Genomic DNA, 14,047 nt, shown 5'->3' with positions numbered 1-14,047 from the left:
TGTTGCACGCCTCTCCATCATAGTCGTTCCTGCCTTAAATTTATTTTCCTTCAGTGTCTCCTCAGTAAATAAGTGAAATATCATGCTCCTCTTCAGAGAGTTAACCAAGGAACTGAAAAGACCCCAAATTCTTTTTATGGATCAGGGGTACAGGAATGTGTAATCCCACATGAGTTTCTGTTTCTTTTTTCCGTTTAAAGATGCTGGGGAAATTATTTTAAACAAAATGCTGGGATCTCTGCAGCCAGCCTGGGAGTACTTCTCTCTTTGGGCACATGATGGTATTTTATCACCCACTGGTGACCAAATCAAGAGGGTGAAGAATTTCCAGGGGTGGAAACAGTGCACTGGTATCATCTGTATTTCAAAATATCTACACAAAATTGTGTGAAAAAAAATGTAATGCAGAGTGATTACTAAAATTTTACACATGGGTGGTATTGGGACCTTTAACTGGTTTCAGCAGCAGTTATATAGTTTCTCTAGTAATTAATTTATATTTCTTTCTAGTTTTAGTTAGTTTGCAGTATGAAATTTTACAGGTGACTTGCAATGTTTGTGGCCTCTTGCTGCTGTTTAGGGAGTCTTGTGTACTTTACTTTTACTTTGAGCTCTTTTAGACACAATTTTTAGTAATTTTTAAAAACACCAATATTCAGCTAATGATACTGGTAGATCTTGTTCACAAGACCCAGTAAATTACTGCAGGATCTTGTCAGATAGCTAAGAAAAAGAGCTGGTTTATGAGTGCATCTCTGGCTGCAAACAGAAATACTAGAACTTAATTGAAATGGATTCTTCTAATTGAGACAGAGGAAGGAACTAAAAAGCATTTGGTCATCTGGATTTCTCATGAGGCTGAAATAGGAACCAAATGTACTTTAAAACTGAATCCTAGAGAAATGCATTGGGATCCAGTTCAGGGCTCTGATTTTGAAATGTTGTGATTTAGTGCAGAGTTTACGCAATAATGGACTTTCAAGCATCTTCAAGTTCAGTATGGCCAGTTTTAGTACTGATACATTTCCACGTGCCAAATATTTGTCATGTTTTTGGGAGCCTTTGCTGGTCTTGTACAACTTGGAAGCAAGGAAAGCTCTAAGTGATGGATGGCAGATTTGCAGACTCACCACTGCTCCAGTGTTAGATTAAATGCAGTTGGAGTTGCAAACACATGAAGTCATGGAGCCAGTGGGTCAGTGCTCTGAAAGAAGAGCAAATGTTTACAGTCTGGTTCCAGTCTGTTTTGTGTGCAAAACATCTGAGGTCTGTAGAGATGCTGCCCAGAGTGTAAATAGTAACTGGGAGGTGGCAGTTTCTCCTTGGTCAGTGCATGTTTTCATAGGATTTCTAGGTCTTTGTGTTCTGGGACTTGAAAGATTGGTTTCATCAATGGAAGTTTAAAATCTTCTGCAAAGTATTGGTGTCTTTCTTCAAGTAAACTTTCTGGAAGGGGAGTTTGGATTGTAAAATACTTAAGGAGTAAAAAGACCTTTGAAGAAACAAAGTGCACCTGATCCCTGCTTTCATGGATTAATTTCTGTTCAGGTTTTGGCAAACAGAAGCCGTTTGGTTGGATGCTCTGGGTATCTGGTGTGTCCCATGTGCCAGTTCATGTGCTCCTCAACCTGGCTCTGATCTCCAGAAGGGGCTGCAATAGCCTTGAGTTTGTTTCCTATTTGAAAGCACTGGTAATTCTGAGGAAAATAATAGAATCACAGAATGGTTTGGGATTAAAGCTCATCTTGTTCCAACCTCCCTGCCATGGGCAGGGACACCTTCCACTATCCCAGGCTGCTCCAAGCCCCATCCAACCTGGCCTTGGACACTGCCAGGGATGGGGTAGCCACAGCTTCTCTGGGTAACCTGTGCCAGGACCTCACAGAGAAGAATTTCTTCACTCTAGGATAAATGCTGTGCACACTGAGGATTTTTGATTGTTGGAAGGAGTCTCAGCTGCTTCTAGAATATGTCCCATCCTGGTTTCCAAGCAGTCTTTCAGAATTAGAAATATGATAACAGAGTGCCTGGTGTGGAAGAAATTGTAGTTTTGTAGGCTTTAGTGGAATGCTGTTTCCTGCCTAAAAGCTGTAGTGAATTGGTGTATTTTTAAGGAAGTCTTATTAAGAATCTGGCAATTAAATTCCACCAGGAGAGGGGAAGGATACCTAACTAAGAAAAATGAAATGGATTTCTTTCCTCTTAGGAAAGTAATTGAAAACTGGAACAGTTTGCTCTGTGGTATACTAGTATGTGTATTAACTTCTTTTTAGAGTTTAATAATGTTTTAATTAATTTAATTGGAGTGGCATGGTATCTGTGAAACTGTGGAAATGCTCTTCTGGTGGGAGACAAATGTGAGTGTGAGTTGTGTGAGTCTGGCACTTTGAAGGGAGAGCACTGCTGAACTGGGTGCAGGAAGCAGCAGCAGCTGATGTTGGAGCCTTGTTTGGAGTATTTCGTTCCAGGTTGGCTTGGTGACATCCTTCTGTCACTTTCAGGGTATGGCAGGTGTCCCCAGCTTGCTGGTGCTGCCGGGGCATCAGGTTGGCGTGCTCTGTCTCCCTCCATTTGTTATCCACATTTTGAGAATTATGGATTGATTGGATTACACGGTAAATACGGGATAATAGATTAAAGGAGTATTATTGGGTTAAACCCCTTCTTAAATCCCTTCACCTTTCTTTGTTAATACTGTTATGCAAGGTAAAAATGTCAGTCATGAAATAAACTTGGTGTGATTCCTCCCTTGGTGCTTTTGGAATTGAGTGCCCTCCAGCCAAAGTGATGGAGCTGTTCCAAACACAAATTCTGCGCTGCCACCAAAAGGTTTTACAAAAGATGGCTTCTGTGAGTCAGGATGTGAACTTTTCCTTTTTTTAGGACAGATACTCAGTTTGTGTAACCAAACATGAGGCAGGTTTCACTTCTACCCCACGTGACGCAGTTCTGATGGCTCTGAAAAAAGGCAAACACAGCTTGAGCCGCACGCAGCGAGCGCCGAAAAGGGGAAATAGGTCTGTGCTCTCAGAGCTGGGCTGAGCTGTGACGCATTTGTGATGTGTATTGATGAGGAACACATTATTTGTACTCCTGTATCAGCAACTGTGTCTGAACTCTACGTTCTTGCAAAGAAACAGGAATTAATCCCAATGTGCTGCATTTTATCTCTGGAAATGGGCAGATCAGGTTTAAATGACTATTCAAATGGCTGAGCTGGAGAGAAGGAAGCTGGGAGATGTCAGATGTCTGGTCTTGACACAGACTATCTCTGCTTCAGCCCTTTTAAGGCTGGTCCATTCATGCTTCCACAGGCAGCAGTGCCATTTTCCAGCAGTTTGCCCTTTGGTTTTGGGGAGTTCGGGATTAGTTTCACACGGAGCAGTTTGCTGCTCTGCACGTGGCCACAATAATGCTCATGTGGGCATAAATGGGGACTGCTGTGCTTTGGTGGGAGCGCCAGTTTGTCCTGGTTTTAGCATAACTTTGGCCTTAATTAACACTTAGGGAAAGGAAACCTCTTGCAGGGAAATGTGTTTTGTGTTAGTGCACACTCAAATATTTTGACCCAGATTTGCAGTTTGGGAAGTAAATATGCTACTGCTTACCTGGACATTTTCCCCCAAATACCTTCAGCACCCTTATTAAAAATTAGTTATTTTATATGCTTATTGTAAACTTCCAAAATGCTGCTAATACTGCTTGAAGAGTGTTTCATCAAGTATTAGAGCATGGAGTGGCAATTCAGAAATAAATAAGTTTCCCCTCACCTTAAGGAGATGCCAATCAAGTTGCTGGATTGCTGCTGTAAAATAGGGAAAGTATATTTTTAAAGTTTAGTTCCTTGAGTAAACAAGTTATAGGTACGAGTGTGGGGAATTTTTGCTGTAGTCTGTTGACTGGAGCATGTTTGAAAGAGGAATCCTCTTCAGAAAGTGCTGGGAGGAGTGACTGGGAAGAGAAATTGTAGAAACATGAAAGCTGTGAAGGAACCAAGATTTGTTTTATTTACCTCCAAATCTGAGACCAGTAGAAGAGACCAAACCAGTTGAATGTCTCAACATGAGACTTGGTTAAACCTGCTGGTCTAACAGTCAAGACAGTTGTGGATATGAGCTCATTAATGTAATTAGGATATGTATTCATGGCATAAATAGATCACCTGGATCATCTCCCTCCTTTGTGTAATGCTGTGGATATTCTCTGTTTGGGTGGAGGAGGTTGTGCCCTCTAATCTCCCTCCCACTGGGAATCTGCATTGATTTATTTGATTGAAACGTTTCTCCATTCATTATCTCTCTGTTTATTACTGTCATTTCAGAAGACATCTGCTAAAACTTCAGTGGCAGCAGAATTGATTTGCAGTCAGTCTTCTTTTGAATCAGCTTAGGGTGGGGTGGCAAGAAAATAAAGGCTGTTAGAGATTCTTTCCTTTGCCAAAATCCTCAGATATGGATTTTCCTGGATTAAGCCTCTAACAGAAAAACATCCTGTACATAATGAAGTGTGTGCTATAAGCATTACTAGGGTGCTGTAAAATGCAGAATGATCAGACCCTGCTTATTTCTCCATCATCTCCCTTTAAGCTGATTCTCCAGTGTTATGGATGGTTTGGTTTGCATATTCAGGTATGTACACACCAGCCTAAAAACACTGCAGTTACCTGTTCCTGTTCTAAACTAGGCTTGTAAGAAAGCTTATTTTTGGTGGTTTTGTTTCTTGTGTTGTTGTGGGTTTTTAATTAAATAAAATAGGAAATATTTGTTTCTCTTTTTCAAGCAATTCAAGTAAGGTCAGGAAGAGAAAATGTTTGGTAGCTCTTAAAGTTCTAATATAGAGCTACTAAGTTATATCTCCTATTTTCTTAAAATATCTGATTTATTATTTCAGATACTTAATAAGCCTTGTCAGTTCAGTACGTTCCACTGAACTTGCAGCCAAACCTAGACGATTTGATAAATTGTTTCTTTCTTTAAACCTTGTGATGACTAAATCTTTATTTGATGCATTTTCTCTATCTCTTTTTTCTTTTTTAAGCAATTGCTAGTGGAAAAAATGCAGTGTCCCTGATCCCCTTGAAGAGCTAAAAAGCCATTTGGCTATGCTAAGGTTTCAACAAATCATATTTAGATTGCTGACGTTGTTTTCATGGAAACCAAATAAATTGGTGCTTCCTGGGTTTAAAAGATGTGTTCATCTGGTGTGTATTTCATGTAGTCTTTTTTTTTTTTCTTCCCTCCCCCAAAAATATTTTTGTGGTTACTTTGCTTTAGGCAGCAACTAGACAGTGATCTTTGTGCTGTGTTTTGTTTATAAAAGATACCTGCTTTGGTTTGCTGCTGATGACCACACCAGCAGGTGTTGGCCTACAACCAAGTGACCAACTGTGCTGTAGCCATGTCTTTGTAGAAAGAATGAATTATAAAACTGGAGATATTTCATTTAACGAGTAGTTAAATGCAAAGTTACAGGGGAAGCTGTTGTGGTAACGTCAGGCACCTTGATAGGAGTAAGATTTCGGTGTTTTCTTGTACATTCATGATGAAGTGACTTGGCTCTCTCAGAGAGGATCACAAGGCTTCAGGAGACACAGGCTGGTTTGACTCAAACCTTTCTGAAAATGGAATAGTTGACAGTTATGAATAAAGTTACTTAACAGTCAACTTCCTGTGGTTTACATGCATTTCTGAATCAGGAGGAGGCTGAAGGGCCACAGCTGAGATGTGTATATTCCATCTGAACAAAAAAGGGCATCTTTCTCAAGCATTCAAAAGGGACTGCTTAAAAATCAGATATCCTGGTATGATTTAATAAAGTTTAAAACAGCCAAAGCACACTCCTGTAACACCAGAAGGTATTTGAAGCTGATGTGTAGGTTGTTGTTTCTGCTGTATTGGGGTGTGCTCAAGAAGTTTGCTTTATTGCAGTACCTCAGTATTAATATGAGATGTGTGCCCAAGCCTGTGTCGGATTTTGTCTCTTGTATTGGCATCTTTGGGCTGTACTGCAAGTGCAGGAGAGGGAAGTGAGCAGGGATGAGTTGGGCTCCATGGGGTGGTTGTTTCCTGCAGTGTCATTGCTGACCTTCAGAGATCTTCATTTCCAAATTGCTCAATTGTAAAAATTACTTCAGAGGGTTCATCTGCATTTAAAAAAGAAGGCTCACCTGACTAGTTCAAGACTATCACATAGAACCATGGAATGGTTTGGAGGGACACCTGCCTCTATTCCAGGTTGCTCCAAACCCTGTCCAACCTGGCCTTGAACATTTCCAGGGATGTACCATCCACAACTCCGGGCAACCAGTGCCAGTGCCACAGAATCCTCAAAATAGAGACTCTCTTCCTAATAACCAATCTAAACCTGCTTTCTGTCAGTGTGAAGCCATTCCCCATTGTCCTGGCATTTCAGACCCTTATAAATAGTTTTTTCATCTTTCCTGTATGCTCCCTTCAGGTACTGAAGGCCACAGTTAGGTCACCCCAAAGTATTCCCTTTTCCAGGCTGAACAATCTCAATTCCCTCAGCCTTTCCTCATAGGAGAGGTGCTCCATATCTGTAATCAACTTGGTGGCCTCCTCTGGACTCCCTCCAACAGGTCAAGGTCCTTCCTGTGCTGTATTTTTAGCTAATGCTTAAATTCCGTCCTATGTGGTCACAGAACATGGGTGTGAAGACAGCAAGAGTGTAATGGAGAACTGTGGGGTTTTTCATGGGGGCAGATTCTTCAGTTTCTCATTTCTGTCTAGATTTTGCCCTTGGTGTGGCTCCTTTGTGGCGTGACACCACAGATTGATCGCTGAACAGCCACGTGGCAGGGCTGGACATGGTGAGCCACACTGGAGTTAGTGGGACAGAGTGGGGAAACCCAGTTTCTTTTTTCTAGTCATCTTGGGTAAACCAGAGGGTTTACAGTTTGTCAGAAGGGAAATTTTAGATGGCAGCTGTTGAATACAGCTATTTAAATATGGTCGCTGTCATGGATTTACTGAGTGGCATCTGGTTCTCCCATCTACCAAGAAAAAGCAGCCTGACACAGAAGCTGTCTTTGGAGCTGTTGTTGTACAGGGATGTGGTTTCTAACTGATTTTTAAAAATAGGTGGCATTGAGGCTTTCCTTGATTGTTGTGTGCTGAATTTTTCAGTGTGTTTCTCTTCATTATTGTATAAAATACCCTTTGGAAAGGAATTAAAGCTTGGCTGCTTTGTCATGCTACCTCTTTGAAGCTTGTTTAAATGGGTCAAAACTCTCTGGTTCTCCAGTAGCGCATTCTGATAATGATCTGTTCAGGGAGGCAGTTTGCTGTTCAAGAGTGTCTGTAGTTAGCAAAGCTCAGCCTGCTGATAGCAACATGTGCAGGGCAGATAGAAAATTACCTCTGGTCAGGGCCCTCGGCTGTGGCTGTGTGATATGGACGGGTGGCTGGAGTGGGATGGAAGAAGAGATGATGGGTTTGAAGCTGTTCTAGGTGTTTAATTGGTATGCAGATTGGTAAAAAACAGTGAATGAACGACTTCTATCCTTGCTTACAGAGTTGAGTCATGTCGACAGCCCTTGCTGTCTGAACAGATTTTTATGAGGGGAGAACCCAAGCAGCTGAGCCAGTGGTGTGGATGAGGGAGGCTGGAATGTCTCAGCTTTATGAGCTGTGTTATGCTGTAACTGATGGATTTTATAGCTCAATCTCTTGAGTTTCAGCATGACCACCTTGATGTTTCTCTGCCATTGACTCTGATAGGTGACAGCCCAGGAAGTGGCATTGGCATCTCAGTGTTCCCTGGCAGTGGCTTTGCTGTTGCATGCGTGGCTCTGGAGTGTTGCTGTCGCTGCAGGCCTGTGTATTTTGCATTTGTGATTTCAGGAAATCCCCTCTTTTGGAAAGCTGCTTGTGGGGATGTTTTGTGACCTTTCCAGGCTGTGGTTTACTTGTCTGCTCCAAGATCCATTGGAGTAGCAGCAAATCCTGGGACTTAAAGGAGAGGTAGTAACTTACACATTAACTGCAGAGTTAATGCTTCTTTAGGGAGTAAGTATTGCTGTAAGTCGTATAAAGAAGCTGTCTAAGATTAAAATGCAAGTTTGTATGCACACACACAAATACTTACAGCCTCTGAGGCCCAGGTATTCTAAAATAAATACCTGCACTTACTGAGTCTGAAATCTGGCTGATTGGTATGTAGCCAGCCCTGTGGGGAACGGAAGGTTGCCAGTTCCTATTGGCACCTAAAAAAGAAATTAAATCTGACCTTAAATTTTATTTTGCCTTCATATTCGGCTACAGACAGTGGTTTTAGCACTTGGAAGGCCTGAATTCTGATTCTCTTGCTCCTTCTTGGGAAGCTTGATGGATTTGTGCATCAGGGTTTATTTCCTGTGAAACAGGGATGCTCTTCCCTGTACACCTTCCTTAGAGGATTGAGGCTAGAACAGATGCTGGAAAAGATACAATACTGCTGTCATTGCAAGCAGTTGCTGCTGTGTGCCACTAAAATGGTGTTCTGCTGCAGTTTGTCACCCCAGAGAAAATCAGGACAGCTGAGCCAAACAGGAGGTAAAATAAGGTAGTAGAGGTGGGTTGGACTCTCTCCTTGCAGGTATGTCGAGCATGAGGCATGTTCCAACCAGAGCCCCAGTCTTGCCTCATTAAACGTTGATGTTCAAATTGCACACTTAAAGGTGTGGTATCTACTTGTATTTTGTAACTTATTTTAGTGCCTGGAAAACTTGCAGAGGTACCTTACTGATGTGTCTGCCAGAACCCTTTTTGGCCTGTTATGTACCCTACTCTGCTCAGGGTAGATGCTTAGATGACACAGTTGAGTAGTGAGGTTTGATATTCTTCCTAGATAAGTTTGCAGAGTTCAGATTGAATGAGGGGAAGTCATTATCAGGGTGTAGCTCCTGTCCTAATCCACTTGTCTGAATTAGGTGTAGTCACCCCGGCCTCAGATGCTGCTTGATTTTCTCATCAAGAAAACTCAGTCAAAATTCTGCTCTTCCACCTGCAGAGTGAAAGCACAGGTGGTTTCTTTTCTGCATTTACTGTAAAATGACTAAGTTACAGCTGGTAATTAAGGGCTCCCAAAAGGAAGCAGATTTGTGCTTCTCTGAGAATGCTGAGAACCTTAAAAATGTGCTTTTCTCTGCAGTGAATTCCATCAGTACCTTCCTATTGCAAGTGAACTCAGGTGCATCAGTATCCATGGAAGAATTCCTCCATAATCCCAGCACCCTGATGGAGCTCTGCAGGGTAGACTGTGGCTCAGGTTTACCATGAAAAAAATCTTTCGTTCTGCATTACTGGAGGGATTAAAAACTGCAGTTACCTTTTGCCAGGACAGGGATGACTTGAATCCAGAAGATAACCTGGATAACCTGGATAGTAAATGTGATATCATGTGCGGCAGCCTGGAGCTCTGCTCATCACTCCCAGAGTAAGGAGTTCTGGTCCAACTTGGTGTCTGATGGGAAACTTGAGTAAAATGCTTTGTCTGTTGTGGTTTCTCATCCTCTGTTCTGCTCATCATTCACTGTGCTCCGGGGAAGTACCTGTGGGAATGAGTCCTGTGCCACTAGAGTATTAATGAACTTTCTCTGGTGATTTATCCCTGTACCTGAATGCCTGTGTGTGCACACTCTGCAAAGCCTCAGAGGAATCGAATGTTTCTTTTCATAACGAAGGTGCGGCCGCTTCATTGATGCTCCCTGTGGATAACACTTGGATTTATTTATCAAGTCTAAGCTTGGAAAGAATGTGACTATTATAAATGTGCCTTTCATGCTTTTAAGCTTAAATATTAACTGGCCTAAGAATAAATCATCAGTTGTATTCTTAGGATAGCTGCTTTTAAAAATGGCAATGATTAAAGCTTACAACACTTAAATGTAGGTTTCGATAAATTATCTGGACTTCAGAATGTAAACTATTGGGATCAAAGACGTCACTTATTTAAATAACTGTTTGATTTGTTTTTAGGGGGAATCTGTAAAGTATTTCTTGGACAACTTGGATAAACTTGGAGAACAAGTAAGTCCTTTTTTATTTTTCTTTCCAGTCTTGAGTTTTAAGTAGTCTTTGTGATCTCTGGGTTTTAAATAGATGAAATGTAATTAGTGTCTACTCCAATAACTTTTATCTTTAGTTAACTTGGACTGCTGCATTATCTCAGCAGTTCATCACTGACATGTCAAAAACAAGGGGCAATGCAAGGGCCAGAAGACTTTCTGGAAATATACCTTCTGTCAAAATTGAACAAAAATCAAGTTACAAATGCTTGACCAGTCAGGAGACTGTTAAAGTAGCTTTTCAACACTAAATGACATCCAAAAATGACTGGGTTTGGGGTTACATGTCCAGTTAGGAACTCTTGAGTTAAATCAGTCACAGGTCAGCGGTACCTTCCAGTAATACCTACTTTAACATAAACTCAGTAAAGAATAAAGTCTGTTTTCTCTGGGGAAAAACCCTGAAATTTCTGTAGAATACTTTTTTATAGAACTGTTAGTTAGCACTTGAATAATGAATGTATATGCTGATGCTCATCAGTTGTGGATTGCAGGAATGGCATGTGGAAAAACTGCCTTTAAAATGGGATATGGTGCTTGAATTCTGTGGGGAGGCAGTTTCTCCATGGTCATTCCCAGTTGATGGTAACAAATGAAGGAATCCAAACCACTTCAATGAAACCCTGTTACATCATGCTTAATTTCATTTGTCTTTTTAACAGATTAAATTTTAAGCCTGACTATTTTTCTGCTTTGAACTGTCATTGTTCTAGCTAAAGCACTGGTGGTCATTGTGCTTCCCAGATTGCTGGCTTGAGGACTCCAGCACTTGCTCTCTGAATTTGGATTTGGTCTCAAGTTACAAGACTTGCATTTAGGAGGAGAACTGCACTTACTCTGATGAACTGCTAAACTCTCTGCTAGTAGTGGATTTCTCTTGGTCTTTGAATCCAGTGCCTTTGAGTTTCAAAGGGCTTGGGTTTTTCCCCAACAATATTGGGTGGAGTTTTGCAGCTCTGTTTCAGAGTTCTTCGTGGAGAAACTTTGGTCCATTCTTTCATTAAAGTGTGAAACCTAGTCAGTAGTTGGGCTTTTTTAACGTTTTTATATACACGCACTTACTGCAGGTCTAATATTGCTGTGGGAGCACTCTGAATTACAGCTTTTCTGGCTTCAAGTTGGACTAAATGGTGTTGAGAATCAGAGGGACTCATCAGGATCTGCTGTTGTAGAAAATGTTGAATCTTTGAGGAAAAAAGCACTAGCTAAGTTTTGTTAGTGAAAGATGTGATAGGTTCTTCTGGTTTATTCTTATCTATATGCAAGATTGTCTAATGATTGTTTCCCCAAATTGTAAATACAAGTATTTGACTGTTCTTATCTGGTGCAACTGGGCTGAGTTGCAACTAAATTACTTATAAACACATAGATCTGCAATTCACTTGTGCTTCTTGCCAAAAGGGAGCTGATAACAGCACTGAGGGAAAAGAACTTAATGTTCAGATTTAATCAGATCAGCAAAATAAGAGTATCTGACAGGCAGACATGCGTGGGATCTCCTGGATTCCTTGCAACTGTGTGTTGCTATTTCAACTGCCAGTGCAGACTGTATGTATCCAAAATACCTCACAGAGAGACTTGGCTTTCCATCTTGTGATTGGATCTTAGTCATGCCTTAAATTGTAATTTGAACTAGGCAAACGGTGATGTGATAGCCAAAAGAGCTACTGATAACCAAAGGAACTCCTTTAGAAGAAGCAGACTGCAGTGAATTTGGGGAAAGGAGATAGGAAAATCAGGAAGAAAGCACATGTTCTAAATCAGTATCAATGTGAGGATGCTTGAGGGAAAAAGCCACTTACTGATGATGGGTAAACATTGAAAACACTTGGAAAATAGTACTCAGTGCCATCCAAGGAAATCACCTGATGCTGAAGTCTTTAGATATGGAGAACAGGATCAACACTGAGAAAGGGGCAAGCTGCTTGTATTCCAAGGATCTGGGCATGAGGGAAAAAACATAATTGTCCTTCAAAAAGATAACTAAAATACTGGGAGAGTTCCTAGGAGTTGTTGTGTTTGGTTTCCTGTAGGCAGATGATGGCTGGACACCAGCACTGAACTCAGAGCCCTCATTTGCTGCCTGTTGCATCAGAGTAGCCAATATCCAGGGTAAAACATTTGGGTTGGAAGGGACACTAAAGATACCCAGTTCTGTGGTAGGTCTTCTGTGCATGTAGAAGTTGAAAGCACTTGAAAGGATTCTCTTTGTGGCTGCAAGTGTGGAAGGAATTTTCAATGAGTAATAGTACTCGAGGGGGAATTTGTCAGGAATTCTAGGGATAAGCTCCTCGTTCTTGAAAGCTTTACTGAATAAACATTACAGGTCAACTCCCAGGAGAGTTTGCTTTGTGCCCTTGTTTCAATAGTGAAGGTGTATATGGCTTTGCCTGTTATATTAGTTAGTTTTATTTATTTATGTATTTTAATAATTTCAGTCACTCCTGAGCTTTCCTAAGACTTTTTGGTTTTGTTCTGAGAACTTGAGACTACCTGGAAAACAAAAGAATATACATTCCCATTTGGAAGCTGGAATAAGTGTTGAACCTGTGACACTCTTGCCTACATGTTGACAGTCAGCTTTGCTCAAGATCCCTTCACCTGTGCCTAGTGACATTTAATACAGTCACTGCACTGGTTTTGCTGATTGTTTTCCTCTCTATAATTTCAGTAGAAAAGACCCAAGATAAATTTAATAAAAGGAGAAGTCTTATCACCCTTTAAAGTTGTTCATTAATCAGACAAGGGGGTGGCAGCACCTCTTTTGCTCAGTTTGAAGAGATTGTGATGCTGCTTTAGCAGTTCTACTCTCCTCCAGATTTTGGTGGTGTGGGATTTGGATGCGTAGCAGTGCTGCAGCAAAGGCTGCAGGGTGGGGAGCCTGTGCTTCAGAGCTGCTTTGTAATTCGTGCCACGATAAAAATCAGTGCCTTAGTCATGGGCAGCTCTGAAAAAGGAACCCAGAGTTCAGACAAAGCCCTCTCTCTCTAGTTTCACTTTGGAGCTCACAGGGTAAAGCAAAGTGATCTTTGAGTTTTTGGAGTGTTGCGCTCACTTGATGATTTTTAAATTTTATTTTTGTGGCTTGCACTTGCCCAGCTGCATTAAACTTGGGATACAAGTACAGAAGTAGCCGTGGTGCTGTGTGCTTGTTCCCCCACCCAGCTGACTGGCTGAATCAGACTTTCTGGACCATGGTCTTACGCATCTTTATAAAAGCTCCAAGTGTGGGAACTGGCACTGTCAAAGGAAGATCATAGATCATTCACTTCTTAAGAAGAGACTGAAATTCCAAATCCTAAACTGTGCTCTCTAAAGTTGTGAGAAGTGCTGGAAAAATGTGAGGAAGAGTTTCCATAACAAGTGAACAACAAGGTTTTAAAGTCCAGCACAGGCAGCTGTGTGGTAGAGACACACTTTGCAGATAGCAGAAAGACTTGGACCATAGACAAAAGTGTAATTCTAGGAATGAAGGAATCCCCAATACGAGTGTTGAATTTCATGCTGTCAAAAGCTGACTAACAAGAATTCCTCTTCCTGTAGCATCTGCATCTGTTAATGATGTTCATATGACAATCAAAAAAAAAATAGTCTCTTGAATGCCTCTTAAATTCTGGGGAAATGTGGGGTGGAGAACTTCAGGATCCAGCTGTCTGTGCCCCCCAGGCTGGAAAGGCACTGCTGTTCCCAGCTCTCACTTTCTTGCCCTGTTCTACTCATTGCACAGTAAATTTCAGACAAAGTCAGGCAATGTGATCTCACCGGTGTGGACTGATAAAGGAGGATGCAAAGATGCATGGCACAAACACAGGAAATTGCTTAAGTTTTAGTTTTCAGGCATAATTGATTGCTTTGAAGTTATTTGGAGCAGCTGGTTTGTTTCTGGAAGCAGTCATGCAGTTTGCAGGAGAGCACGGGAGGAATGGAGAGCCCACAGCTGGCATGGGATATCCCATAGTTACTGGTTTGAGAAACCTGCTT

The 14,047-nt window shown here is 41.4% G+C and overlaps 1 protein-coding gene across 1 annotated transcript in view; it reads left to right on the top strand.

The window, feature by feature from the left end:
* The window catches only part of GNA13 (G protein subunit alpha 13), a 29,756-nt gene that overhangs the window by 10,467 nt on the left and 5,242 nt on the right, over window positions 1-14,047 (top strand). The window contains exon 3 of the mRNA XM_048323687.1: window positions 9,978-10,028. Within this exon, the coding sequence (XP_048179644.1) occupies window positions 9,978-10,028 (51 nt within the window). The remainder of the gene's footprint in view (window positions 1-9,977; window positions 10,029-14,047) is intronic.

This window comes from Corvus hawaiiensis, chromosome 19, assembly GCF_020740725.1.
Source record: "Corvus hawaiiensis isolate bCorHaw1 chromosome 19, bCorHaw1.pri.cur, whole genome shotgun sequence".
Classification (NCBI taxonomy): Eukaryota; Metazoa; Chordata; class Aves; order Passeriformes; family Corvidae; genus Corvus; species Corvus hawaiiensis.
The sequence above is the reverse complement of the archived record's forward strand: the minus strand, read 5'-3'. Positions and strand labels throughout refer to the sequence as shown.